This window comes from Botryllus schlosseri, chromosome 16, assembly GCF_051294905.1.
Source record: "Botryllus schlosseri isolate E-star chromosome 16, Bs_hap1, whole genome shotgun sequence".
NCBI classification, from domain to species: Eukaryota; Metazoa; Chordata; class Ascidiacea; order Stolidobranchia; family Styelidae; genus Botryllus; species Botryllus schlosseri.
Window position 1 is genome coordinate 13670355 of NC_137251.1, and position 25128 is coordinate 13695482.

At 41.2% G+C, this 25128-nt stretch overlaps 2 protein-coding genes and 1 long non-coding RNA gene across 3 annotated transcripts; 1 reads left to right on the forward strand and 2 right to left on the reverse strand.

The window, feature by feature from the left end:
- Positions 1 to 2102: 2102 nt before the first annotated feature.
- LOC145458294 (solute carrier family 71 member 1-like) lies at positions 2103 to 16441 on the reverse strand. Its single transcript, XM_080336630.1, has 11 exons — positions 16146 to 16441; positions 12741 to 12836; positions 12614 to 12676; positions 11880 to 12007; positions 8852 to 8966; positions 8577 to 8780; positions 8292 to 8405; positions 7717 to 7901; positions 7403 to 7500; positions 5709 to 5884; positions 2103 to 4194 (listed from the first exon to the last, which is right to left on the reverse strand). Exons 1-11 carry the CDS (start codon positions 16239 to 16241, stop codon positions 3877 to 3879), a joined length of 1593 nt encoding a protein of 530 aa, XP_080192756.1. The 5' UTR covers positions 16242 to 16441; the 3' UTR covers positions 2103 to 3876.
- Positions 16442 to 17513: 1072 nt separating this feature from the next.
- Positions 17514 to 18595, reverse strand: LOC145458306 (uncharacterized). The gene is made up of 2 exons (XR_013921108.1): positions 18402 to 18595; positions 17514 to 17750 (listed from the first exon to the last, which is right to left on the reverse strand). It is a non-coding gene; the product is annotated as an uncharacterized LOC145458306 (long non-coding RNA).
- A 932-nt stretch (positions 18596 to 19527) lies between these two features.
- On the forward strand, positions 19528 to 23899 carry LOC145458722 (CD109 antigen-like). The gene is made up of 8 exons (XM_080337180.1): positions 19528 to 19601; positions 19670 to 19827; positions 19939 to 19970; positions 20126 to 20297; positions 21607 to 21803; positions 21863 to 21990; positions 22047 to 22167; positions 23708 to 23899. Exons 1-8 carry the CDS (start codon positions 19528 to 19530, stop codon positions 23897 to 23899), a joined length of 1074 nt encoding a protein of 357 aa, XP_080193306.1.
- Positions 23900 to 25128: the final 1229 nt, after the last annotated feature.

Below are 25128 nucleotides of genomic sequence, written 5' to 3' on the forward strand. Positions count from 1 at the left end.
CCGCCAATTATGCGTTTCGTTTCCGACAAGTTGGTAAGTTGAAAACGGACCGGCAATACATAAACGAGCAGTAGGCAAGGCTAATTTCACGCTTTCAACCTTAGACCTAAAGTGCTGCGGTAGGCTAGTCCTGGACAAATTCTCCTAATCTCTAGCAGTGGTTCTCAAACATTTTTTGACACGCCCCCCCCCCCATTATCATAGTGACAAATTAAGCACCCCCCTTATCGTCATATCACAAAATGCAACCAGAATGCTAGCAATCCCAACGGATAGTTTAATGGCATAAAAGGTTATGTGTGTTGATGAGAGAATTCTGAAATATGAAATTAGGACCATACACATAGCAACAACTAAGAGATGGATAAAAAATTTTCAGTTGACCGCAGCTTCGCGTCCCCCTTCAAATGCTTTCACGGCCATAAAGGAGGCGCGTACCCCAGTTTGAGAGCCACTGCTCTAGAAAATCTTATATTTGTCTAGATTGCTGGATGCTGCTGCAGATAGTGGCGCACAGACGCAGACTCGGAAGAATTCCCGTGGTCCAAATATGAAACCTAAGATTTTCTCGCGCCAGTTCGGATCGGATTGTGGGATTATTAAGCGAAAACTTTACTGCATACGCGCCATACTTCATTCAATGACGATATATATCAATTGGTTAATTCCAGCCATACGAGAGTGATTGCAACTTTCTGACTGTTTTAAGTTATTGATTGCTAACCTAGGTCAGTAATCTAGTTAGGTCGGAAGATTATGTTGCCTCCATACCACCACCTTGCGATAGACCCCAGGCGTTCGTGATTGAATAATCGGAGAGGCAGAGAGCTCTATCGGACCGGACCTGTAGTGTGGAACGCAGCATCTCGCCTGCTATCCGACGGTCGTCGAGCACCATATTCAAAGATAGAGTTTCTATTTTCATCCAACCAAAATACATAAAAAGCAGACGGTACTGATGGTGGTACAGAAAATATGCATGCACATTGCACAGTATTCGGTATCCGATAGGAATGATCGATAAGACCGCGACGGTTAACCAGTCTGAACACGCCCGCATCAAACAGGTACACATGACTCTAGTCTATACAGTCTGGCTATACAAGTAATTTCGACTGAATCAGTACTAGTCAACCCTCAATATTACCGGACCACAATCGGACATATCGACCTCGGCTACCGACACATGCACAATGCACATGCAGCATTCATGTTAGTATTGTAAGTCGTTTCCTTTTTGTCATCCTTTCTTAAATCCAGTGTACAACATGCCTTTTATACTTACATGCTTTAGTTTAGGCCAAGGTGGGTGTCTGATTAAAAGATTACGCCAAGTCTTTTTCGGCACCCTCCTATCTTTTCAATATATCACAATCTCGTGGTATATTGCTTTGATAGAAGTTTTAATGAAATGATGTTGATGGATGGACGGGCGCGCGATGTGTTTTAGATACTACTCCGTTCACACGAAAAACATTTTGATCCTTAGTGTTTGACTTGAAAGTTGTGACGTCATTGGTGCTAATTACGTCAGAATAGATCCGTGACGCCAGGACGTGGCGTCTCCGCGACGAGTCGTTTTGGGGTCGGCCATTTCGGTGCCAGGACAAATCAAGATAGCTGGTTTCGGGCCAGATGTTTTTGCAGCCAGTCTTTTCAGCCCACGCTGATCATTTGGACCGGCCAATACCATTCATGTTTATACGACAGCAATCCGTGAAGACTAATTAATTGGTAATTTACTAAGTTCGTGAATAATGATGAGATCACTTTTATGTGATGTGAGAAAAAGAAAAAAAATCAGCCGAATATAGGCTGAGGCGGCATCCTCTTATATGTTTGTTACATGTCAATTCAGAGTAGATCAAAATCGAAAAAAATCTTCATGGTTACCTAAATGCTAATCCAAACCTAGCTAGTTTCCTTTTCTAAACAAATGCCCCGTTGCTACATTTCCCTCACTCCATGAATCGTACCACATACCCCAAAGCAAAAGTAGAGCCTATTCCTAAGCTAACGTCTTCACGTATGGTCAGACCAGGCGTCCTAATTCCAAATAATACTGTCCCCGTAACCCCTAATAACACAGGTGAACGATAACGTCAAGATATCGCGATTTATTGCACGACTGACAACTCTCCGCAAGGATGCTTGCCTTCTTCGTTTTCCGTTTTCAACAGTTAATGACAACAGCTCGCGGAGAGAAAATTGCATGAAACGCTAGTAAATCCTGTAGGAAGGTCGCGAACGAAAAACTCAGCAGCGTAGTGACATAGTAAAACGTCATCGACCTTGACCACGAAAATAGACATATCTGAAATATATAATCTGTGCGGGATACATGACGGTAGGCTACAAGGGGCACAGTCAGAAAACATAAAAGTACGACCACAATGTGACGTCACAAGTTTCTAAATCGAGTAAGATCGCAAGACAGCCTTCAAACTGGTCTGTGGACACTGGACATACGAGCATGCGGCATAATAGCATGTGGGTTAGGGTTTGAGATAGTTTTGCGATTAGGCTCGTGGTTATAACTATATGTGCACATCAGGACCCATGTTCCCACTAAGCTGCGCACGTGCGCAGTGCTGACACGGTCTCAGCGCACAGTAATTCTACGCTGCGCAAATCAGAAGTGATGACCTCATTTTTTTAGTCGTTACGCACTGTTGTTCAAGGGACCGCGCAGTGGGTTGGTGAGTGCGCGCAGACTCGGGAAAAATTATAGGAAACATTGATTAGGACTGTTCAAAAATAACTTCTCTCAAATTTTACTCTCACTTTACTTCTCCTGGTTGGCATGGACCAAAATTTGTCATCCATCGTTTTTCAAGACATCCCAGCAATTTAATGGGATAGTCGGCAAAATTTGACAAATTTTCGTTCATATTTAATAAAATCCTCAACTTTCGTTTCTACAGCAATACTTCTTCAGGTTGGGATTGAGCCATATTTGGTGTGCAGCGTTTTTAGGTACTGTAACCTAACAATTTTATCAAGTAGCCAGTAAAATTTGGAAATCAAGTTATTGTTGAACAGCCCTAGTGCACATGCTCATTGCTCAACTATCGTTTTCTCCATTGCGCCGCATGCTCAAATGACAGGCAACGCTCAAAACCCTATTCGGTTAAATCAAGGAAAATAAAATTACCCGCAGGGCCGCAGTCTTGGGTATAATAACCACAACTGTAGTCCCTAAAATCCAGGATTTTGCACATCGCAATGTCGTCAATTCTCTACGTCACAATGAGGTTCCGTTGACCAGCAATAGACGAAACAATTAACCCTCGTGAGGTTCGGGCTATGCCCGAAATCACAACAATGTAAACAGAAAATCATGGCGACAATTATTACGGGGTAACCTCACATCGGTCTTCCTTCTGTATAAGCGACAACGCTACAAACACGTAAACGATAAAACAAATGGAACAGAGCATTTCCGACCAGTTCCAAAACAAACAGCCTTTTGCCATTAGCTAAGATCAGAGAAACAACGCTTCACGGAAAGCTGACGACATGGTAGGTCGGGCACAAATTCTCGCATTTTTTGCCGCATTCAAGATCGCTTTGAAAATGAATTTCTCGTGACTTACCATTTCCGTGCGACTTTTCGATCAAATTTTAACCGTTACCGGATTTGGACGCAATACAAAATTATTTCTGGAATCTGAACTTGAATTTTCAGATATCAAATCTGCTCATCTCTGCGATATCCCGATTAAGAACGTGGAATTAAAATGGCTCGACACACGCTTCCGTTCACAGAAAGCGAGAGATTCGATATGATTCGGTTCAAAAGCATACTTCTCATAATAAAGCACAGTGGTGAAATGATCGCGTCTAACTGTCCGAACTTCAACCTTGACAATTTAGTCACACCCTGTCTTCGTCGCTGTTAACGGCTAGAAACTGCTCAGTCTCGTAGTTAGACTTGGAGCCATGCGACGACATCTGGTCGTCTGACAGCGATGGCTTGTTTGTGATAGCCGAATATTCGACATCGCTTTCGACGTGGCCGCTTTTACAGGCAGCGTAATGCTTCACCCATTTTCTCAGTCTTTTGGGCATCGGTATGGTGAGTTGTGGCTTATTGGCTGACGCTGCGTCCGTGCTTGGTATCATCAGGGCGATGATCAAGGCTACTAAGACGAGTACGGCTCCGAATAGAAACGGAGGCCCGGGTAGAAGATCCTGAAGAGAGGGTAGAAATTAGAGATGGTGTGAGCTTCTGAAAGGTTCAGGTTCGTGTGAACGCGAAACTTTTCGAAAGGTTCTGTGTGAACGCTAACGTGATCCTCATGACATGACGTGACGTCATATTGCTAATTTCAACCCTACATTTCAGTAAATTGATATATTAATGTGCACGATACCTAGCGACACATTATACCACAATGGTGAAGTACATACTGACTTTTTAATTGTCGCCAAACAAATGTATCAACTGAAGCAATCAAATGATCTGATGATCACATAAAATCAATATCTTCAGCCGCTTTGCCAACAATTTCGACTGGGACTTGCAAGGGAATATATGCTTACGCCTTAACGGCCTAGGCGAGACCGGATAATGTATTCGCCGTCCGAGTATTGCTACATAGATATTGAGCGGAATATTAGGAGCAAACTTTTGTAACGAACCAAAATTTTTGAGATTTTCAAGGCGCATGCTCGTTTGTAGTGATTTTTAATGCTGCCAGCAGAATGCATAGAGTGGCCCCGCAGTTGAAATGCAAACAATTTCAACCAAAGATGGTGACCTGGAAAATTGTAAATATGAAAAAGGTACACAGCGCAGAACCTACCCAAGGTTCGTATGTGAACGTGAACCCATCCCTAGTCGAAATGTAAGGAATAGATCACATTAGCGATATTGACTTGTTTTTTGGTGTGTCTTGTTTGTGTCAAGACGCACTGTGCTTTAAATATGATTCGATACCTTGAAGAAAACGGCTGGTGCTAAATTTTTTCCAAATTTCATCTTAAATTTGAAACCACACCATTTTTAGAGCACAATTACCCCTTTCAAGAAAAATTAGCAGATTTTGTAGCACCTCAAAATTTGTAATTTGGTCATTGCCATCAAATCTAGAACAGTGGTTTTCAACCGGCGTTCAAACGAACCCTGTGGGTCCACTAAGCCAGTCTCAGGGGTTCGACGAAGGTCAAGCAAGACACACATCCAACTCATACAGCAGAAAGCTAAAATGCCAGGGTGTACCGTACTTATTTTTGTGATGACATCAGTTTCAGGTCATTACTCGGTGATAAAACCAATGCTGGGAATGGGAGATACTTAGGTTATGCAATATCGAACATTTTAGAAATCGGTAAAGGTTCAAATATGCCACGCCAATAGATCTTATTCATATTCAAAACTGAATGGAACAGATAATAGCCTGCGTGAGAGGAATCAATATATTGTTTACTAGGCTTAAAAACAGAAACAATATTCTATGATGAGTAGGCACTAGGCAGCCATACTTATATTCTATGATAGGCCTACACAGGAGCGTAACCAGGTGGGTGACACACCAGAATACTTAGTAACCTCCCTTTTTTCAGAATACAATTTGACGGTGCTCTAATTGTCAGTTTCTTTCATAGCTAACTTCCATCAGTATTGTAGTACACATTGCGCTACACCGAATTTCATGAACATTCTTTAAATCTTTCTACAAAGCCAACAATCGCTATTGACGTACCAGTTCTGCTTCGAGCTGCGAATCGTTGCTTTGAACGTCTTGGATGGAATCCGACGGAAGCAGTTCGGAATCGCCAACAATTTCAACACCAAACATGAAGAATATCAGGCCGTATATCGCCGGCCCGAAACCCATACACAGACCTCGCAGGCCTGTGACTATCCCTTGCACCACTCCTGAAACAATTGCAGATTGACACTCGTCACTAAATTGAGGACTTGGGCCAACAACACGGATTGGTGATAACAAAACTAAATTGAGTTTGAACCGAAGTAGCCCCGAGTTATTTATTTACAGAGTCAGTGTGTGGTTGATAACCATTTTGGGTCCTAGTATAAAATACAAGAGGTGGTCAAAGTAGTCAGCGTTGCTACTCAAATAGATGTAGAAACATCCAAGGCATGTGATATTACTTCAGAATTGACCTAGCCGTAGCATACTTTCAGCAGTTGATTGAAGGTGGCTACTTTCCAAACTGCAAGATACTCAATCGCGACTAGCGCAAAGTGACTAATAAGACAAATAGGTATAAGTACAATCTTCAAAAATACTATCATCTAAAAATAAATAAGTAAAACATAAACTCAGGTGACATGATACTGGGGCTATTTCACGTGTTTCCTATGAAAAATTTCATCAAGGTGATGAAAACAAATCCCAAAACATCCATCTAGTTTTCAAATTACAATGTGTAAACAGTAAGTAGTTTTGTCTTAAAAACTGTAAAGTAGAAGTAGTCTTAAACAGTGGTTCTAAACCTGTTTGACTTTGCGGACCGTTCTTAAAACATCAAAATTCATGTTCCGGAAAGACAAACCTTCAATATCGGTAATCAAAATTAAACCAACTTTCAACTTTCAAGACAAATGTATGCAAATAAATGTATGTATTGGAAGCATGATTGGAGATGCCCTTCGGTATTACACGTCTTGTATGTAGTAGTATTGAAGTTTTTTAGGCGAATTGCCATTAAAAACCACTAACCTGAGTTTGATTGTTCAATTTCTTTTAAAAAAAAGCGAGTTTGCTGTTTGCTAACCTCTATTCTTCTGGTACATGTCGCTAAATTGTATACTGCCGAAATTTAACGAGCTTTGTTTTATTGTTCATTGTTTACACATCTCGTTATCTTTCATATAACTGTTTTCAAACAGGTTGTAGGCTACACCTTTAAACAGGTCCGTACACACTTGCAGCATTGCGACGCTCAAGATGTCTCAAGCAGACCATGATCTCCATATCATGAAACCATACAAAAAATACGGTTCAAATTTCCACTTCATTATAAAATTTAATGTTTCATTTCTCGACTTGATGGACAACCATTCAACTTCTTACATTTTGGAATTGAGATATAAAAGTCTAATATATTTGGCGCACCGGCAGGAATCTTGCTACAGACCGGCGGTTGAACCACTGGCCTAAAACATAATCACCTGAGTAAGTTGTACAGGTAGGCGAAACCTATGCGAGTACTGCTAAGAAGTAAAAATGCTTTGTTACTGAGATTGAGCACCACTGTAAAATACTAGCATAGAAACCAAACTGTCGGGCACTTTTTAGAACGTACGGCGTCATTAATGGTTGTCTCTGAGATCACTGTATTGAATTTTAATATTTGAGTGAGAAAATTGTACTAGATCCTGCCCGGCCCGGGTTAAGGCAAAATATCAGTAAGTAGAACTTAAACTTACCCTGTTGATGCTTATCAGTGATACTTGAAACCAACGTGCTGATAGTAGGATAAGTTATGGATGACATCGCCGATACAAGACCCGCGAACCACATGATCCTGAATAGAATAGTCAAGCTTATTACAGTGACAATAACCCAAACAATAATCTGCCTCCTTGAACAAAAAGATGCTCCTTTAGTTATTGTTCCGTGAAAACCTACCATGATGATCAGCGGTGTCCTGATCGAGGACTTGTGTTTAATATAACAAAATGCCAAGATATCAACATCGCAGCCGGCTGGTGTCGATTTGATTACCAAAAGAAGCTCTTACCCCTCGGATTTTCCAAAAGAGAAACACAACAGCTGAACCAGTTGGAACGTCAGTCCGAACAGTACAGTATTCCGATTTCCAACAGCTTGATACAAAAACGTCAAGAAAGCGGTCTGAGCGACAATGGCAAGAACTCCCACGACGGCGATGTATGACGCTACTTTCTCGTCGCCGAACCCAATTACCTGAAAAATACGGCAAGTGCTGATCGCAGAGCAAAAATATCAGGCTACAAAGAGGCTCAATCCGAATAGTTATTAGGGCTATATCATTTCGGGACCAAATTATGTTACAATATCTTAACCACGAGTCAAGGGCACATAAACAATACACAATTCACATTACATAATAGTCATTTGACGTGCCTACTACCAATGACACCCATTACAAACTTAGGTAAGTCACTTCTCTTAGACTGTATGAATTTGGTTATGACATTCACCCTGTACATAGAAACTTATAAGACAAACCACCAACCGAATAATCCAATAATCCAACAGTATAGTTTTCTATTTGTATTCACAGATCTGCGCTATCCGACATATCAATTAGGCTCTCGGCAATTGCATACTCACGTGTCTGAGGTAGAAAAAGATGCAAGAAAATTGGCCGGCTTCAGGAAGGTACGACAGAAAAACTGTAGTGCACAACAGGAGCAGGATCGGGTCCCCTCCCACTTTTCTCAGTGACTGGAAATGATCATAAAAATCAGTCTCAGCCAGCAGCACTGACCACCTTGACCTCTGGTCTCAGTCATAGAAGCACACAAAACCATGAGTATTTCAATAAAATACAATTACTTTCGTTACTAACCACCACTGGTTCATCACAAAATTTTACCGCAGAGCCGTCAAACTCACCGCAAAAGGGTCGGCTTGATCCCAAGTCAAAGTGGATGACCTGCTTTCCGGCAGGGACTCGGGAACGGCTACCAGAATAAAACAAACGTCCAGCAGCGCGATCGCCGTGGCCAGGACCACCACCGCGTTTCTACCGTAGACGTGGCTGAGATACGTCCCGATCGCAGGGCTGGTGACTAGACTCGCGGCAAACGTTGCGGACACCTTTACGACAAAGAAACGCGTCAAGTCAATGAGTCAGCGAGAGGTCAATGACCGGACGATGGAATTCGTACCAGGCCGTACGCCGAACTTCTGTTTTCCTCTTCTGTGATATCGGCTACGTACGCGAACACAATCGACCACGTAACTGCGAATGCGCCGCTTATTGATATCATAGCGAAAAACCACCTGCAACAGAAACAAGTATAATAGCATGAGCTGGAAAGCTGCTTCATTTTAATTTTCATGAAACAAAACAAAAATTCGTTTCTGCAAAAAATTATTGAGACAACAGTTTCGCATCATAGGTAGAGGCTGATCGCACTTTCATTCGTGGGCCTTGAAACCGACTTTTAACAAAACACGCCAACCTAGTTTGTCCCAACGGAATGAGTTTGTGTCGCATCTAAAATTAGTGCATGGAGTTTAATGCCTCCTTTTTCACGATTTTTCGAAATTTCATGCTGATGACGTCATATTTGGTGATGCGATTGTTGATATGCAATGTTCTTTCCAATTCTCTACATGTTGCTGTCAAATACACCTGACAGATGTCAGCCAAATATATTCGGATTTATGTCAATACGAATATAGTACACAATTGTATATTGAAGATCTATGCCTCGAAGAAGCTCTACAAATTTCGCACACTGCAAAAAGTTTGCATTTGTTGTTAGTGAATCACCAAATTAGTCACACACCGAGGCCTACGGCTACTCAGGTCTCGAAAATCGAATGATCTATTCACTCCATCAAGCTTTGAAAGCCAGCATGTTCAATTCTTAATCACTATCAAGGCACGAAAGCAACATTTTGAATTGTACCCGGGATTACTGATCCATTACATATTCTTAGAACGGGGTAGTTTGGAAAATCAGGTAATCAATGCCGTGTCTAAGCCCTGATAGTAATATATGAAATCGATACGAAAAAAAGCAAATAAATAATTCAGTGATGTCAGCACCAATATTGGCTACCGGTAGTAATAAGTGCTCCATAAAACCAAAGAGATTTATAAGTGACATGTCCGACGTCCGTTCAAGTTTCACAAACAACAGTCTGAGGAAGTCATTGCATAGAAGCAAGAACTATCGAGATATGTTTGCGAGACAACAGGAACACCACATTCCACATAGACATAGTCAGCGCACCGCTGCACTGTGTGCAGCAATCCTGGTCAAAGCAGCCAAGGAAAACCAATCAATACATCAAAGGTCACGGTGACATGATCCTTGACATATAAATTCTGTTTCCTCTAATCAATAGTCCATTAGTAACCTTGCTATCTTGAAGGTACAATGCGATGTGCATGATTGAATGATATGAATATCCATTTCGACAGGAATAGGCCTGCGCAGCCTTTATGATAACTTGTGTAATCTAAATTGACCTGAAATGGCATAATGCCTACGTAGCAGATGGAACATTGTAACCTGGATGCGCAAATATTTCATTAGCGAGCGTCACTTGTGATAGCTGTGCCGATTTATCGACTAAATATTGACAAACTCAACAGTCGTTCTTTAATGTTGATGAAGTTCACTAACAAAACACTGGAGACTTTATGAATGAGGTGTCACATTTTCATTGTTGGATACCACACATTCACAACAATCATGCCCCACAAGCATGGTTCGGAGATATCACAATTAGCAGAAACTGCAGGGCACAACTTACATCAGACTATTTCGAATCTTTCTGTACAATCAAAATATACAACGGAGCCCTGGTCTTGCAGATTGCAGGCCCAGGTTAAGTCGCATTGGCGCATGTCACCCTAAAACCCAAACACTGACAAGCAAACTCCATTTCCATGAAGGTAGCAAGCCCGTGAAAATGAGGAAGCTTGTGGCGGAAGAAGTTCTGCTCTGGTACATTTCAGAATATTCATAGTTTGAGAAATAACGTTGCATATCGATTGATGCATATTGCATATTAACATGCTATATACAGGATACAGACAACATGGATATAGCAGAGTGGCAGGAAGTTTGTCATTAAGTACGGTGCATGACAATAGCAGTACTAGTAGGCCTACCATCATGATTGTAGATTAGCAAAAAAGTAAACCCCCAGGGCCATTACTATGTTCATAAATCATAACCATACCATGTGGTGACCAAAACAAATATAGCCCAACATCCCAGATGCCAGAGCAGATCATACATAATAAATAGCTACAAGCAGTGTGAGTGTGACCAATGACCATGAATGAACAGATCAATCACACCGTGTACCAGTTCTGACACGGATTGGTAACAGAAGTTCACAAAAATATTGATCTTCGCGCGAGTCAACTTGAAATATGCACCAGCGACATTCGCCTTGTAGTCTGGCCCGAGTCAGAGAAATCGATTCTCTCATTTCCAGGGCGAATTCAACAGTATTTGAGGAGAAAGTTCTGCAAATTCCCCTCTACAATTGCACGTTATAGAGCAGGGGTTCTGAAACTGGGACGGAATCTACCAAAGACCAATGACAATATTAGCGTTGTATTTCAAGGTCAATAAAACTTTTGTCTCATTTTGACTCTATCTAATTATCTTATCCTCCCATATCAAGAAATGCTAAAAAACAGTACAGCGAGAATATGTTTTCTTTCATCACTAACGGCAATGTGATACTAAAGCCACAGTGCTTTCCATATAACGTAGTTAAACTTCTTGTTGATGAAAGTATGAAGCCTTGAAGTTTCAAGAAAGCATTTCAAATCAGTTCATTCCAACAATTCATCTCTTTCGCAGGAAGAAAGTTTGATTTGTAAATACTGAAACTTTACCAGAGCATGGGTTATTCACAAAGCAAAAACCTTATCCTGACTCACCGCACAAGGTTATCACACTGACCAGCAAAAAAATCATACACACTTGGAAAAAACTTGATAAGGTAAAAGATCTTGAAAAACAAATGGCATTTGTCATTCCTTAAATTTGACAAAAAAAACATTTTGTGACCACTTCATTTTACTTTTACTGCGCTACGTCTAATTAATGCATGGACTAAGTCATAAAGAGGGTTTAGGGATCAATTTTACAGAGCCCAGAGTGACAGTTACCACTTACCACCATGCTGCAGTTTGGTTGTGAAAGTCAATTTACTCACCATGGACTTAATAAAGCAATTGGAATTGGAGAACACGTAAAGAAAACAGTTAGGATCAAGAACGATTTCCTTCCCCAGACGTCAGAGAGCGCTCCAAGGAAAGGCGCGGATAAAAATGAAAGAATGCCCTGAAAAGTGGATAAAGATTTAACTAACCCATTTCACATAGTATTAGACGATGGGACTGCCATTAACAGCATAGGCTTACTAGCTGGAATCTGTTGGTCAGGAAATACATAATATTTTCTCGATAATGTGATATGATTGTGAGATCATATCCTTTGCTACTGTTAACTTATGAAATACTGGTCATTGCAGCAATGTATTCTTATGTTTACTGATACATTATATTATTATTATATGCTGCACAATTGTTAATTCAAATAAAACCTATTTTTTCTGTTGTACACGGTTTACAGTGACTTAGAAGATGTTCACTTCTGCCCTAGAATAAACTTGATTGATTAACAATGTCAGATGGACTAGGTGTAATGCGAGAGCGGTGTTATGTGTTATATCATATAAACCAAATATATATGTAATATAAACACCATGCCCTAACCAAAGCCAGCAATAGGCATGAATATCCACTAATTCGTCTCATCAGATAAGTGGTTCCAATATGACCAGAAGATGGCAAGGAAGCCTAGAATCAGTCACCTCATGAGAATCATAATAAGTTCTAATTGATATTATCAAAGGGTATTTCATTAGAAACAATAAATATACCTTACCTTAATTCCCTGAATAATGCCGTTGATCAATAACGTATTTTCAGAAAAAGTCTCTTTGAGAACCTGACGATGAAATTTATCAGAGTTACAATGTACCACACTATGCTAATAAATAAAATTGACTCACATCCATCATGGGAGTCGTCAACAGACCCCATGCGAAAAATTCAAGGAATATTATGATAACTGCGTGGTACACGCTCGGTTTACCAATACCCGGAACCTGAAAGAAAGTGAAATTACGGCAATGAATCTGATACACACTGAAAGACTCAATATTATTCAGTTCAAAAGCATCACACGATTTTCAATGAAAATCATCCTCTACTAAGCATATTTACTCGTGAAGTTTCGCATTTACCAATTACGTATGTCACAAATGCGGTCATGTCATTGAAATTCTCAGTAAATAGGATATAAACAGGATTATTTAAAAACGGGTCATCATCGCTAAATAAACAACACCACCAATCCTTTTTGCAATCCTTTCAGATATATTGGGCTGCTCTTCATTGCCATAAGTACACAAATTATATATAGCTACAAGAACAATTAATGTTTAAAATTGCATTTCCAAGGTCGGTTTATCAGTCTACAATACAAACGTTTTGAACAGTAGGCTACCGTATGACCGTATGTTAAAATAATTAATAATGAAAAACAATATTCCGGTAGAAATTTGTAAGATTACCTGCACGAAATAGTAAGTACAGATTGTGCAGTATTAGCTGTTGCAGTCATCTCATGTTATCAAGTTCTTGGAATCGTACGGTTTATTTAGTACATTACTAGTATATAGCCTTATCCACAGACCACAGATACAAAGAGGAGGGTTGGTTCGATTATGTTCACAATAAGAGCAATTCTGTTCACAATAAGAGCAGTCTCATGTTCACAATGAGAGCAGTCATGTTCACAATAAGAGCAGTCTCATGTTCACAATAAGAGCAGTCGTTGTATTCACAATAACATCAGTCGCAGCACCTCCATATCCCCCGGACACGATGTCCGAGTGGCAACATAGTCCGAACACAACACAGACATAATGTCCGAACACCCCCAGACACGATGTCCGAGTGTCAACGCAGTCCGAACACACTCCTGACACGATACCCGAACACCCCCAGACACGATGTCCGAGTGTCAACGCAGTCCGAACACATTCCTGACACGATGTCCGAACAACCCCAGACACGATGTCCGAGTGTCAACGCAGTCCGGAAACACTCCTGACATGATATCCGAACACCCCCAGACACGATGTCCGAGTGTCAACGCAGTTCGAACACACTCTTGACATGATGCCCGAACACCCCCATACACGATGTCTGAGTGTCAACGCAGTCCGAACACACCCCAGACATGATGTCCGAACGCCCCTACCCCCAGACACGATGTCCGAGTGTCAACGCAGTCCAGAAACACTCCTGACATGATATCCGAACACCCCCAGACACGATGTCCGAGTGTCAACGCAATCCGAACACACTCCAGACACGATGTCCGAACCCCCCAGACACGATGGCCGAGTGCACACGCAGTCCAAGCACACCCCAGACACGATGTCCGAACGCCCCTTCCCCCAGACACACCCCAGACATGATGTCCAAATACCCCCAGACATCCTCCAGACACGATGTCCGAACACAACCCAGACATTATGTCCGAACACCCCCAGACACGATGTCCGAGTGTCAACGCAGTCCGAACACACCCCAGACATGATGTCCGAACGCCCCCCCCCCCCCCAGACACACCCCCAGACACGATGTCTGAGTGTCAACGCAGTCCGGAAACACTCCGGACATGATGTCCGAACACCCCCAGACACGATGTCCGAGTGTCAACGCAATCCGAACACACCCCAGACACGATGTCCGAACCCCCCCAGACACGCCCCAGACACGATGTCCGAGTGCACACGCAGTCCAAACAAACCCCAGACACGATATCCGAACGCCCCTTCCCCCAGACACACCCCAGACATGATGTCCGAATACCCCCAGACATCCTCCAGACACGATGTCCGAACTCGTCACGCCCCAGACATGATGTCCGAGTGTCAACGCAGTCCGAAGACACCCCAAACATGATTTTATGAACACACCCTAGACTTAATTTTTGAACACAGGCCGGGGCATGATGTCCGAACACGATTTCCGATTGGCAACGCAGTGCGGACAATCCTCAGTCATGATATCCAAACACTCCCAGACATGATGTCCAGAGGGTCAATGCAGTCCGAAGATACCCCAGACATGATAATACAATAAGAACAGCCATGTTCACAATAAGAACAGTCTCATGTTCACAATAAGAGCAGTCATGTCCACAATAAGAACAGTCTCATGTTCACAATAAGAGCAGTCATGTTCACAATAAGAACAGTCTCATGTTCACAATAAGAGCAGTCATGTTCACAATAAGAGCAGTCTCATGTTCACAATAAGAGCAGTCATGTTCACAATAAGAGCAGTCATGTTCACAATAAGAGCAGTCATGTTCACAATAAGAGCAGTCTCATGTTCACAATAAGAGCAGTCATGTTCACAATAAGAGCAGTCTCATGTTCACAATAAGAGCAGTCGTTGCATTCACAATAACATCAGTCGCACCAACACCATATCCCCCGGACACGATGTCCGAGTGGCAACATAGTCCGAACACAACACAGACATAATGTCCGAACACCCCCAGACACGATGTCCGAGTGTCAACGCAGTCCGAACACATTCCTGACACGATGTCCGAACAACCCCAGACACGATGTCCGAGTGTCAACGCAGTCCGAACACACCCCAGACACGATGTCCGAGTGTCAACGCAGTCCGAACACACTCCTGACATGATGTCCGAACACCCCCAGACACGATGTCCGAGTGTCAACGCAGTCCGAACACACTCCATAGACACGATGTCCGAACGCCCTCCCCCGCCCAGACACACCCCAGACATGTCTGGGGGAAGGGGCGTTCGGACATCGTGTCTGGGGTGTGTTTGGACTGCGTGTACACTCGGACATCGTGTCTGGGGCGTGTCTGGCGGGGTTCAGACATCGTGTCTGGGGTGTGTTCGGACTGCGTTGACACTCGGACATCGTGTCTGGGGGTGTTCGGACATCATGTCAGGAGTGTGTTCGGACTGCGTTGACACTCGGACATCGTGTCTGTGGGTGTGTCTGGGGGGGCCTTCGGACATCGTGTCTGGGGTGTGTTCGGACTGCGTTGACATTCGGACATCGTGTCTGGGGGTGTTCGGTCATCATGTCTGGGCTGTGTTCGGACTATGTTGCCACTCGGACATCGTGTCCGGGGGATATGGTGGTGCTGCGACTGATGTTATTGTGAATACAACGACTGCTCTTATTGTGAACATGAGACTGCTCTTATTGTGAACATGACTGCTCTTATTGTGAACATGAGACTGCTCTTATTGTGAACAGAATTGCTCTTATTGTGAACATAATCGAACCAACCCTGTAGGATACAAAGGATATCAATAAAATCATAACTAGGTTGAGATATTAACATACCGAATTATACATAGTGATTGAAGTACTTCGAGATGTCAAATCGCGAAAACTACGACCGTGGTGGCTGCTGGAGTTTTTGTTGCTCTTAGTCTTCATACTCCGTTTATCATTTTACCAGCCCTTCAAATCTTCCGGCGATAATCCAAAGTGTCTTTTACGCGTAAGTTGCAAACTATTCAAGAATCTGCGTGTGTTACATATGAAGTGTTCAAAAAACGCAGATGAAATGACGGGGATTTCCTCCTCCGAGATACAGAGGCATCAACCGTCAACAGAAACTATATAAGTATATATACAGAAAAAGAAAGGTACGCCTACGGCTCTCTGCGCTCCAACCAATACGATACGCAACTTTTATTACGCAACTCCAGTCAATCAAAATACCAACGGGGACGATGTGTCCAACGCACCGGCTTGTATCAACGGATAATCAGGGAAAACATGAACGTGATGAGCAACGACTAGCAAAACGCTAGTGTTTAGCCGAGTGGTTCGCAAACTATACCACACAGGTGGGAATATTTTAAATATTTCATTTCTATATCTGTTCCTTAATCAGTAACAAAAACACGATACGTAGTGACAGGGGGCAAATATCTAATGGTTCCACAGTTCAGCCTTCTCGATCGGTCAAGGTCGTCTCCGGAAGCTATTCCTATGTGTCGGAGGTTGAACAAAGGTTGGAAATATATCCAGGCTCTCCACTCCATCGCCATCCGATCCCTGTTAGCGGCGTCGTACGAAAGCCTAGTACGAAAGTGGACAGAACTGTAGGTTGCCCGTGCCAAAGAATGTAGAAGGACAAGAAGTGCGAGGTCATTGTGTCGTCATTTCATTGTTACGTATGGCGTCCGCCATTTTGGTCTCAAAAGCTGCAACGATCTGCCTTCGGTTTGCCTACAAACGCGCTCACCGGTTCTATTAAAATGTATTTTTTGGATAATTTCACCCTTTATTTATAAAGTCCGACTATGAGTGATTAATTTATACTCCAATTAATCATTACTAAGAAACTGGAACGAGCCTCAATCCGAGAATATATTAAAAAAATAAGATAAATGTTCGTGGTATCAGAGGATTTACTCAGATATCTATACTATCGAATGTTTACATTCGATATAGAAACACTGTTGGAGCTCAAAAACTACCCATGCTTTCCAAATGAAAACCTGATTTTCAGTGCTGACATAATTGTATCAACGGCCCATCTGCATCCAGAGGCCTGCCCTTCTCTTTTCAAAGCCTGAATCTGATCCTTGTTGAATATAACCTTCATATCCTCCTCCATCTGTTCCTTGTTATCCGAGCTTACATGCAAGTACCAAAACGATCATAAATTGTACAATTCCGCTATTAATCACATTTGGGTATCTTGTATGGTTTTCATTGTGTATTTGTATCGACAAAATGCTACAATTAATTTCACAAGGATTTCGCATTACCAGCGATTTCAACCGCGCAATTTCTTCATCTTTCTCCCTGAATTTGTTTGCACTGTATTCCGTGGCACACAAGACCTAAACAGGTGATAAGGGTGACTCTAAACTTTTAATAATAATAATAACACGCAATTTCTTCATCTTTCTCCTGACACCGGCCTTGTAGCTGCAAATTGTAAGATGGGTGACTTTATATCGTAGTGGGCGGTCTATGCTGTTACAGTATCTATGCGGAAAGTTCCTATCGGCAATATTGAATCTTACTAGCTCCATCTCCTGCTTCAACAGGATACAATTCTCACAAGAAGCCTTTAGGTTGAGATTCTAAATATATCGCCATATGCCAGAGTGGAATCGGTGGCAACGGCACGCGCAACGTCACGCGAGCATTTATATCTGATCACGCCGATTAATGAATTATCATGACGTCACAAAGCGATAACAAAGTCCAGATCCAGAATAAGGCGCTTGCGCTTTACAATGAACTCAAGCAAGCGTGGCATTTGCGTAACAACGAATATACGGCGTAGCCCTAGTCCGGCGTATACCAGGTCTATTTTAGCGCATTGTGTCGTTTAATAAGTAATTCAGTATTGAATCAGAGCGAAAAATATTTCCGTCACACGGATGAAATTTTCCAATCACGCGAGAAATCTGTCTGTCACGCACAACATGTTGTCGAAAACAACCACCGATTCCAGTCTGGGCCATATGTAGACCTACAATTCGGTGCAGCCCAGAAAGGCATTTTGTTGTGGTAGTCCGGGGTGATCTGAAATAAAAACGACCAGCAGACAACGAAAATACATAAATTCACCTTGGTTTCTATGTCCAATATCCCAGTTGCGAGCGTAATCCCATAAATATCACTGCCAATATGACCGAAAACTACAGCCGCACGCATAGGTTCAGGCTATTTTTGTGGTCTTTTGAGACCAAAATGGATGCCGCTGCGTAACAGTGGCGTGACGCAACAATGACCTCGCACTTCTTGTCCTTCTACATTCTTTGGCCCGTGCTATAGGAGTATTGGTCAGGTGTATTGGAATATTTAACGACAACAACAAAAACCACCACACACAATCATACCATAGATAGATAGGTAGATTCATTCATTTTATCGCATTAATGAAATTCCGTAAGTTCAGATGTCGATAAAGGGACGTGACGTCTTAGTACACAGTCGTCATTGGCAAATTGGTAGTTATTATCATATGAGTGATTTATATTGATTGATACCTCCCATTTCGGTACTGTATGCCTGGATAGTGGATATTGCCTGGGTTTCGACCACTGAGCTTGAACGTTGACACGAAAGAAGAGCACACGCTTGAGTAGATTTCAATGACCACTTCAAAACAATGGCGCGCAGTCGGCGTTACATTAGCCTATAGATAACTAACTTAACCGAACGGTCCTCCCTAACCTAACCTATAGTTTGCCACGGATTATGTGCGTGCAGACATTGCGTATCCACGGCGACTCTTCCTATAGGTCAGCGTTATCAAAAATTTCTTATAAAGAGGTTCAAACTTGTACGGGTGAAATGGTGAGTTGCTGACTTTCAAAAATCTGTTTTCACCCCGTGATGCTATATCGTTGTAAATATAACGGCAGGCAGGTTACTGATAAAAAAAACAAATTCAAGTGTCCTCAAAAGTGGGCAAGGTTCTTCATAAATTTTGTTTACCGGCACTCGTTATGCTGCACAATCGGATCTGTCACACAAATCCCATCAGGGCCAACATGTGCAATAAATTTTGGAAAAGGTACTATTTCTATGCTGGTTGTGTTATAGCCTAGGCCTATTGATTTTTAATTAGCTGTTGTTGAAGCAAACCAAACAAACAACGATTGCAATTCATCCGAAAATATGAAAATTTGTCTTTTTTCGAGGCAGATTTACAGGAAACTATAGAATTTACCTATTACTCCCTACAATTATGCTTCTTCAGATAACTTTTTGCGTTCTGCAGTTTCTCCATGCATGTGTCACTACTGCTGCAAGCAATCCACCGTGAGTAAATTTTCTGCCCTTAGACCTTGATGCAATTGATGAACGCCGTGTCGTTTTTTTTCTTCCAGAACCTACTTCGTCTTTTTTCCAAAGCACATACGTTCCGGTTTCCCTATCGAAATCGTCATCGAAATATTCAAGAATCCTCATCCAGTTGATACCACAGCTTTTCTGAGGTCATCGGATGGAAAAGTTGATTTATTTGCAAATGACAGTGTTTCTGCAGGTAGTGCTCTATGAGTATGAAAAAATTCCGCTTCTTGGCGTTACATTGAATCAATATCGGAAATGAATTTGTTGCTGAATTTTTATCGCTGATCTCATTATTTTCTTTCAGGTCAACTCAAGACAATATCATTTTGCAAGCAGGTGATGACTGATTTTTAAAAGAAGAATTTCTCAATATTTTGTGTGAAGACAATATGTTTGAATTTGTTACAATCAATTTCATGCAACCAACTGGACTGTTTTCGTTTCCTCTACTATTCTGAAATTTACTGTACAAATATGTTTGAGATTTTCAGATACCGTTCGGCTATGACGGAAGCACAGAATTTGAATTGTCTGTCATTGGAATAGATTCCGTCACGAATGAAACCGTCATTAACAACTCCACTCTGGACTTGCTGTATCAGACAAAGTCGTTATCAATGTTCATTCAGACTGACAAAGGCATTTACAAACCTTCGCAAACAAGTAAGTAGTTGTGATGATACATGATATGTTCTGTTATTTTAATCCATTCAAAACACACGATAGACATACAGTGTGATCCACAATAAAATGTAATGAACAGATCGGAGGCTGTTAAAACCATCAAATACGGCTGATCAGTCTGACACCCTCCTCGGCTTACTGGTATTACCAGAATTATTTATGCTCAATGCTGATCTATATACTGTCATTTTTTAAGGCTTCCTCGGTCAGTTCAAAGCTAGTCTGTGTACTGTGTTGCTTGAAGAGTAAGTAGCTCTAAATAATAGTTTGACTTATTGGAATCCCAAAATTCAATTTCCCATTAGCTTATATTAACTTTTGGTGTTACTCCATACATGATTAGTAATCTTCTCCCCTTGGGATACTGTACAGGACTCATGAGGTCAGGTCGTAGCAGTGTTGAGATCAACTCACTACCTTTGAGTCATGAGTCATATTGAGTCATTGCACATTTTGGCTTAAGTCAAGTGAATCGATTTTCGAACGTGACTTGAGTCAAGTCAAGTCAAGAGTCAAGTCATAATTCAAGTCAAATTGAATTTTCGAAGTATGAGTGATCATTCGAAGTCATTAGATTTTGCTAGCTGTGTGAAAGACAGATTAATTGGCCATTTATCTTGAATCAAATAACGAATATAAAGTTAAATATACATGCAAAAATGCCCTATATCGCTAACCCATACGTAGAAATGCTAATATAATACACAAGTTATAGCTACATGCTACATTCTGCTATTATCAGTCAAAATAGCGGATCGAATACGAAGCCTCGAGAAGAGGACTGAGTCACGAGTCAATCCACATTTCTGAAGCGTCAAGTCGAGCCATTTTTGCAAAGTGACTTGGGTCATCATACGAAAAAGTTGACTGGAGTCATCCCAACACCGGGTCATAGTGACTATTTTTCTCATGAAAATGTTGCATATATTTGTGTCTAGATTATATTCATAATATACTTTTCAGTCACTAAATTTGTGATGGACTAAGACTAGGCTTACCTCAGCTTGGAAAGGTGTTGAAGTGAAATTGGTGGTGCTTTAAAGGCAAATCCTACCGAATATATCACAGGATTAGTATGTAGCTATCTTCTTCAATACTCAGCTTCCATGTTACTGAGTTACAGACCACTGCTGCCGTGTGTTGCCCGAGATGTCCAATAATTTGTATTTTGCCGAGTGTGACACTGCCCATGCAGCAAATTAATTGTGTCGTGAGATGTAATTTTTTCAAATTTGAATATCCGAATGTGTTGATGATTTCCCAGTATATTTTGTTGAATCTTTTCCAGTCAAGTTCAGAGGCGTGGTAACCACGCCTGACCTTCTCCCATACAACGGAACGATTTCGTACAAACTAATCGATCCCGACAGTAACGTAATTTTGCAAAAGAAAAACGCGACCCTAAACAACGGCATGACTGGTTCTGAATTCATCCTTGGACGTTATTCAGCACTCGGGGAATGGAAGATTACTTTCGAATGTCAGGTGTGTTTCACGTGTGTGATGACCGAGAATATTGTCGGAATATGTCCGGTAACATGTAGGGTAACACAGAGATCGCGACCGTATTAGTCGATGAATACCAACTGCCAAAATTTGAGATCAAATTCACTCCGAATCAACTGTTCGTAGATCCAGATGGAAGTGGGTATTCCGGAAGGATCTCTGCGAAGTATGACGGTATAATTTGTGTTATAATCCATTTTGTTTCTATCCGGTGTATTTCAGATTTACGTTCGGGCAGCCGGTGAAAGGCACTGCCTCAATTCTGTTCAAAGTGTCTCATTATGAAATCAGCTTCTTTTGGAACAACGAGATTAAAGAGAAATCGTTTGAGCTCAAGTACCCTGTAAGATTTTTTGCTCTCGTCAGCAACCGAGGTGGTCAAAGCAGTCTAAGTTGCTACTCAATTCGAAGTAAATTTCTCCTAGATATCTACTTAATTACTAGAAGAACAATTTCCAAGATATGTCAATTGTCAAAACTGCTTCAAGTATAAGTAGAAAATAAAAAGGCGCCATTATTTAGTTGAGGGGTCGCACACCTCTAGCAGTTTAGAGGTTTCTACTAGAGAAATTGCAAATGCGTCTTGGCAACCAACGCAAAATGACTAATAACTAGGGTGATTTTCTTCTACCTAAAGTATTTGACCTTAAAAAAAACAAAATTTTGACTTTTTTTACCTTAAAAAACTGAATTTTGACCCCGTGTACGTAAAGTACATGTTTTCGCGCATGATGTTAGAATTTTACTACTTATCTTCATTTCTGGTTGGAACTGTCTGTCTTTACGAAATAATTTGGCATGGAAAAACTATTTTGACTTGAAAACTGACAATTTTTTACATGAAAAAAACTATATTTTAACGAAATCTTGGACCTATGAAGAATTCCAGTAGTTGCATCACGTATTATGGTAAAAATATTTAAAATTTGCTGCAGTACAACGAAATATACTTTCCTACAGTCATGGGTAGAAAGTGTCTGTCCTTACTAAGTAGCTTGCTAAGAATGTAGAAAGAACGTTCGACAGCAGCAGTTGTTGGCTGGCAACACTGAAGTTGTGCGTACACTGCTGATGACACACCGTGTTGCTTCGTTCTGGCAATGTTGTCTACATCACAATTTTTCGTCATGCACTTCTTGATACAAGAACCAATGCCCACGCAGTCTTGCTTCAGTTAGGATATTTCGGTACGTTGAGCATAACACCATGTTTCACTTGATGGTTTATGATTCACAATGGGCCATCTACATTACAACGGTAGGCCTATAAAGTAGGCTACAAGCCGTAAAATGTCAAATGATAAGTTCACCGACAGTGCAAACATCTACGATGCGAACGAAATGCAGGTTGCAAAAGAATTTTGACTTTGTAAATAATTTTGACAATTTTTTGACCTAACGTTACAATTTTAACAAAATTTTGTCTTATTTTTACATGACACAACAATTAGGTCTAATTTTCGAAAATGTTTATACAGTTTTTTATGATCCTGGGGCTGTTTCGCCCAGTAGTTGTGACAATTTCACACGTAATGGTGATCCAAACACATCCCAAAACCTGCTTTATACTTTCCGAGCATATTTACTTTGAAATCTATTAAGTAGTTGGAGTAAGTGGTGCAAGAAGGCAAACCTCCTTCGTTACTGACCAATGATAACCTGTGGTCTGTAATCGTTGTACCTTAAAACTAATCTTGCACTAGACACATCCACATATCAGATCAATGAATATTTTGGCGCTCAATTAAAAGGCTTTTATTTCATTACAATGAATATATTTATTCTCATGACATCTCTCTTTTCCTCTCCCTCTCTCTTTCTCTCTCTTTCTAATTCATTTATCGCAATTTAAATGAATCTTCAACTTCATACTTTTGATTTCAGAAATTTCAAGGCGAAGCAGCATTCGACGTTTCCGTTAACGATATTAAAAGCAGGCTTGGGTGGAACCCTGAGAATGATTATCGTAAAAAAATGTTTGTCGTTGTCAAGGTCAAGGACAAAAATTCGCAACTTGAATTGCAAGGTAGGGGAGGATTTGATAATAGCTTTGTAACTGTCAAGGTCGCTTTGTAACTGTCAAAAATGCCATGTTTGTGTGTAAGCAAGTATTTCATCTCATGAGAAAAATTGTTTTTAGTGTCAGTTAACAATGCAGCTCTTCATGAATCCAGCGCATGAAAAGGATAATAGTCCGTATACGGTATCAAAAAGATTTTAGTGAAAAATAACACTCCAGTTTGTCTACCTGTATTTTAATCACTTTCGTGACAGTAGACCATATTTTAACGTTGCATAATACTATGTGAATAATATCATCGGATTCGAGCTTATACTTGCATTGAATTCTATGAATTGTAATGGTTCCTGCCCTGGTACATGTGTGATTATTAGGGATGTTCAAAATTTGGAAAATGTTTGGAATACTGCGTATCCGTGGCTTATTCTGTAGATTATTGTTAAAAAACAATAATGGGCCTGAAAGAAGCTCACAGGAAAGCCGGTAACATTTGTCTAAATGCGTTTGAAAGTCTTTGGTGAAGAGTGGGCGGGCCACCGACAGCAGAATTGCGAAAAGGCGGGCAATCACGAAAGCACGGTTTTTGATTGGGTAATCGGCTATGCTTCACTGATTACTGCAACAGCTGACTCGGATTTGGGTGCTTCGCTTTACTAAATTGAAAGTCTTCTTTGCTGAGGTCGAGTCTGTTAGTAGCGGCTGTGGTTCTGGACAAGCGCGTTGTGGGTTGATGAGTCATTAGTAGTACAGTAACACTTGTTCTTTAAATGCTTTAGAATCGATAGCGGTAGTGTATGCTTTGGAGAAACAATATTGCAGTCATGGCTGAGGCAAAGCGGCAAAAGATTGTACATATGGCGCAGCGAAGAACGGAAGATCAAGATCTAAATCTGAGCAGTACCGTACTTGGTCGGATTAACTTGCGATTACATCTGTGGCTCGAGATTACCTACTATACGGGAAGTAATGAGATACTTTCTGTATCTGAAAGAGCATTGTCCTCAGTCAACCCCTACTCATGAACTATGTAATGTGGTGGTGGATGATGTAGCCTAATGACAGTGTGGAAAATGGCGAGGATTGCGACAATGCAGAAATCACAATTGGTGCGATCACTTCAAAACCTGCACGAAAGATGGCGTGATCAAGATCACATGGTATGCCCACCTTGAGAAGAGCTTGAACAGTCTTGACAGAAAACAGCAATTCAAGATTCTGACTATTCCTATATGTTTCAAAGAACGAGCAACAATGACAGTTGATAACTTGAAGCTACTACTGACCA

Coding starts and splice junctions, on each gene's coding strand:
- LOC145458722 (XM_080337180.1), top strand. CDS start 19,528: ATGCTTCTTCAGATAACTTTTTGCGTTCTGCAGTTTCTCCATGCATGT. Junction 19,971..20,125: donor CAATATCATTTTGCAAGCAG/GTGATGACTGAT, acceptor TGAGATTTTCAG/ATACCGTTCGGCTATGACGG. Junction 21,991..22,046: donor TCCGGAAGGATCTCTGCGAA/GTATGACGGTAT, acceptor GGTGTATTTCAG/ATTTACGTTCGGGCAGCCGG.
- LOC145458294 (XM_080336630.1), bottom strand. CDS start 16,241: ATGAAGACTAAGAGCAACAAAAACTCCAGCAGCCACCACGGTCGTAGT. Junction 7,501..7,716: donor TCTTTTGGAAAATCCGAGGG/GTAAGAGCTTCT, acceptor TATTCTATTCAG/GATCATGTGGTTCGCGGGTC. Junction 5,885..7,402: donor CACTGATAAGCATCAACAGG/GTAAGTTTAAGT, acceptor CAATTGTTTCAG/GAGTGGTGCAAGGGATAGTC.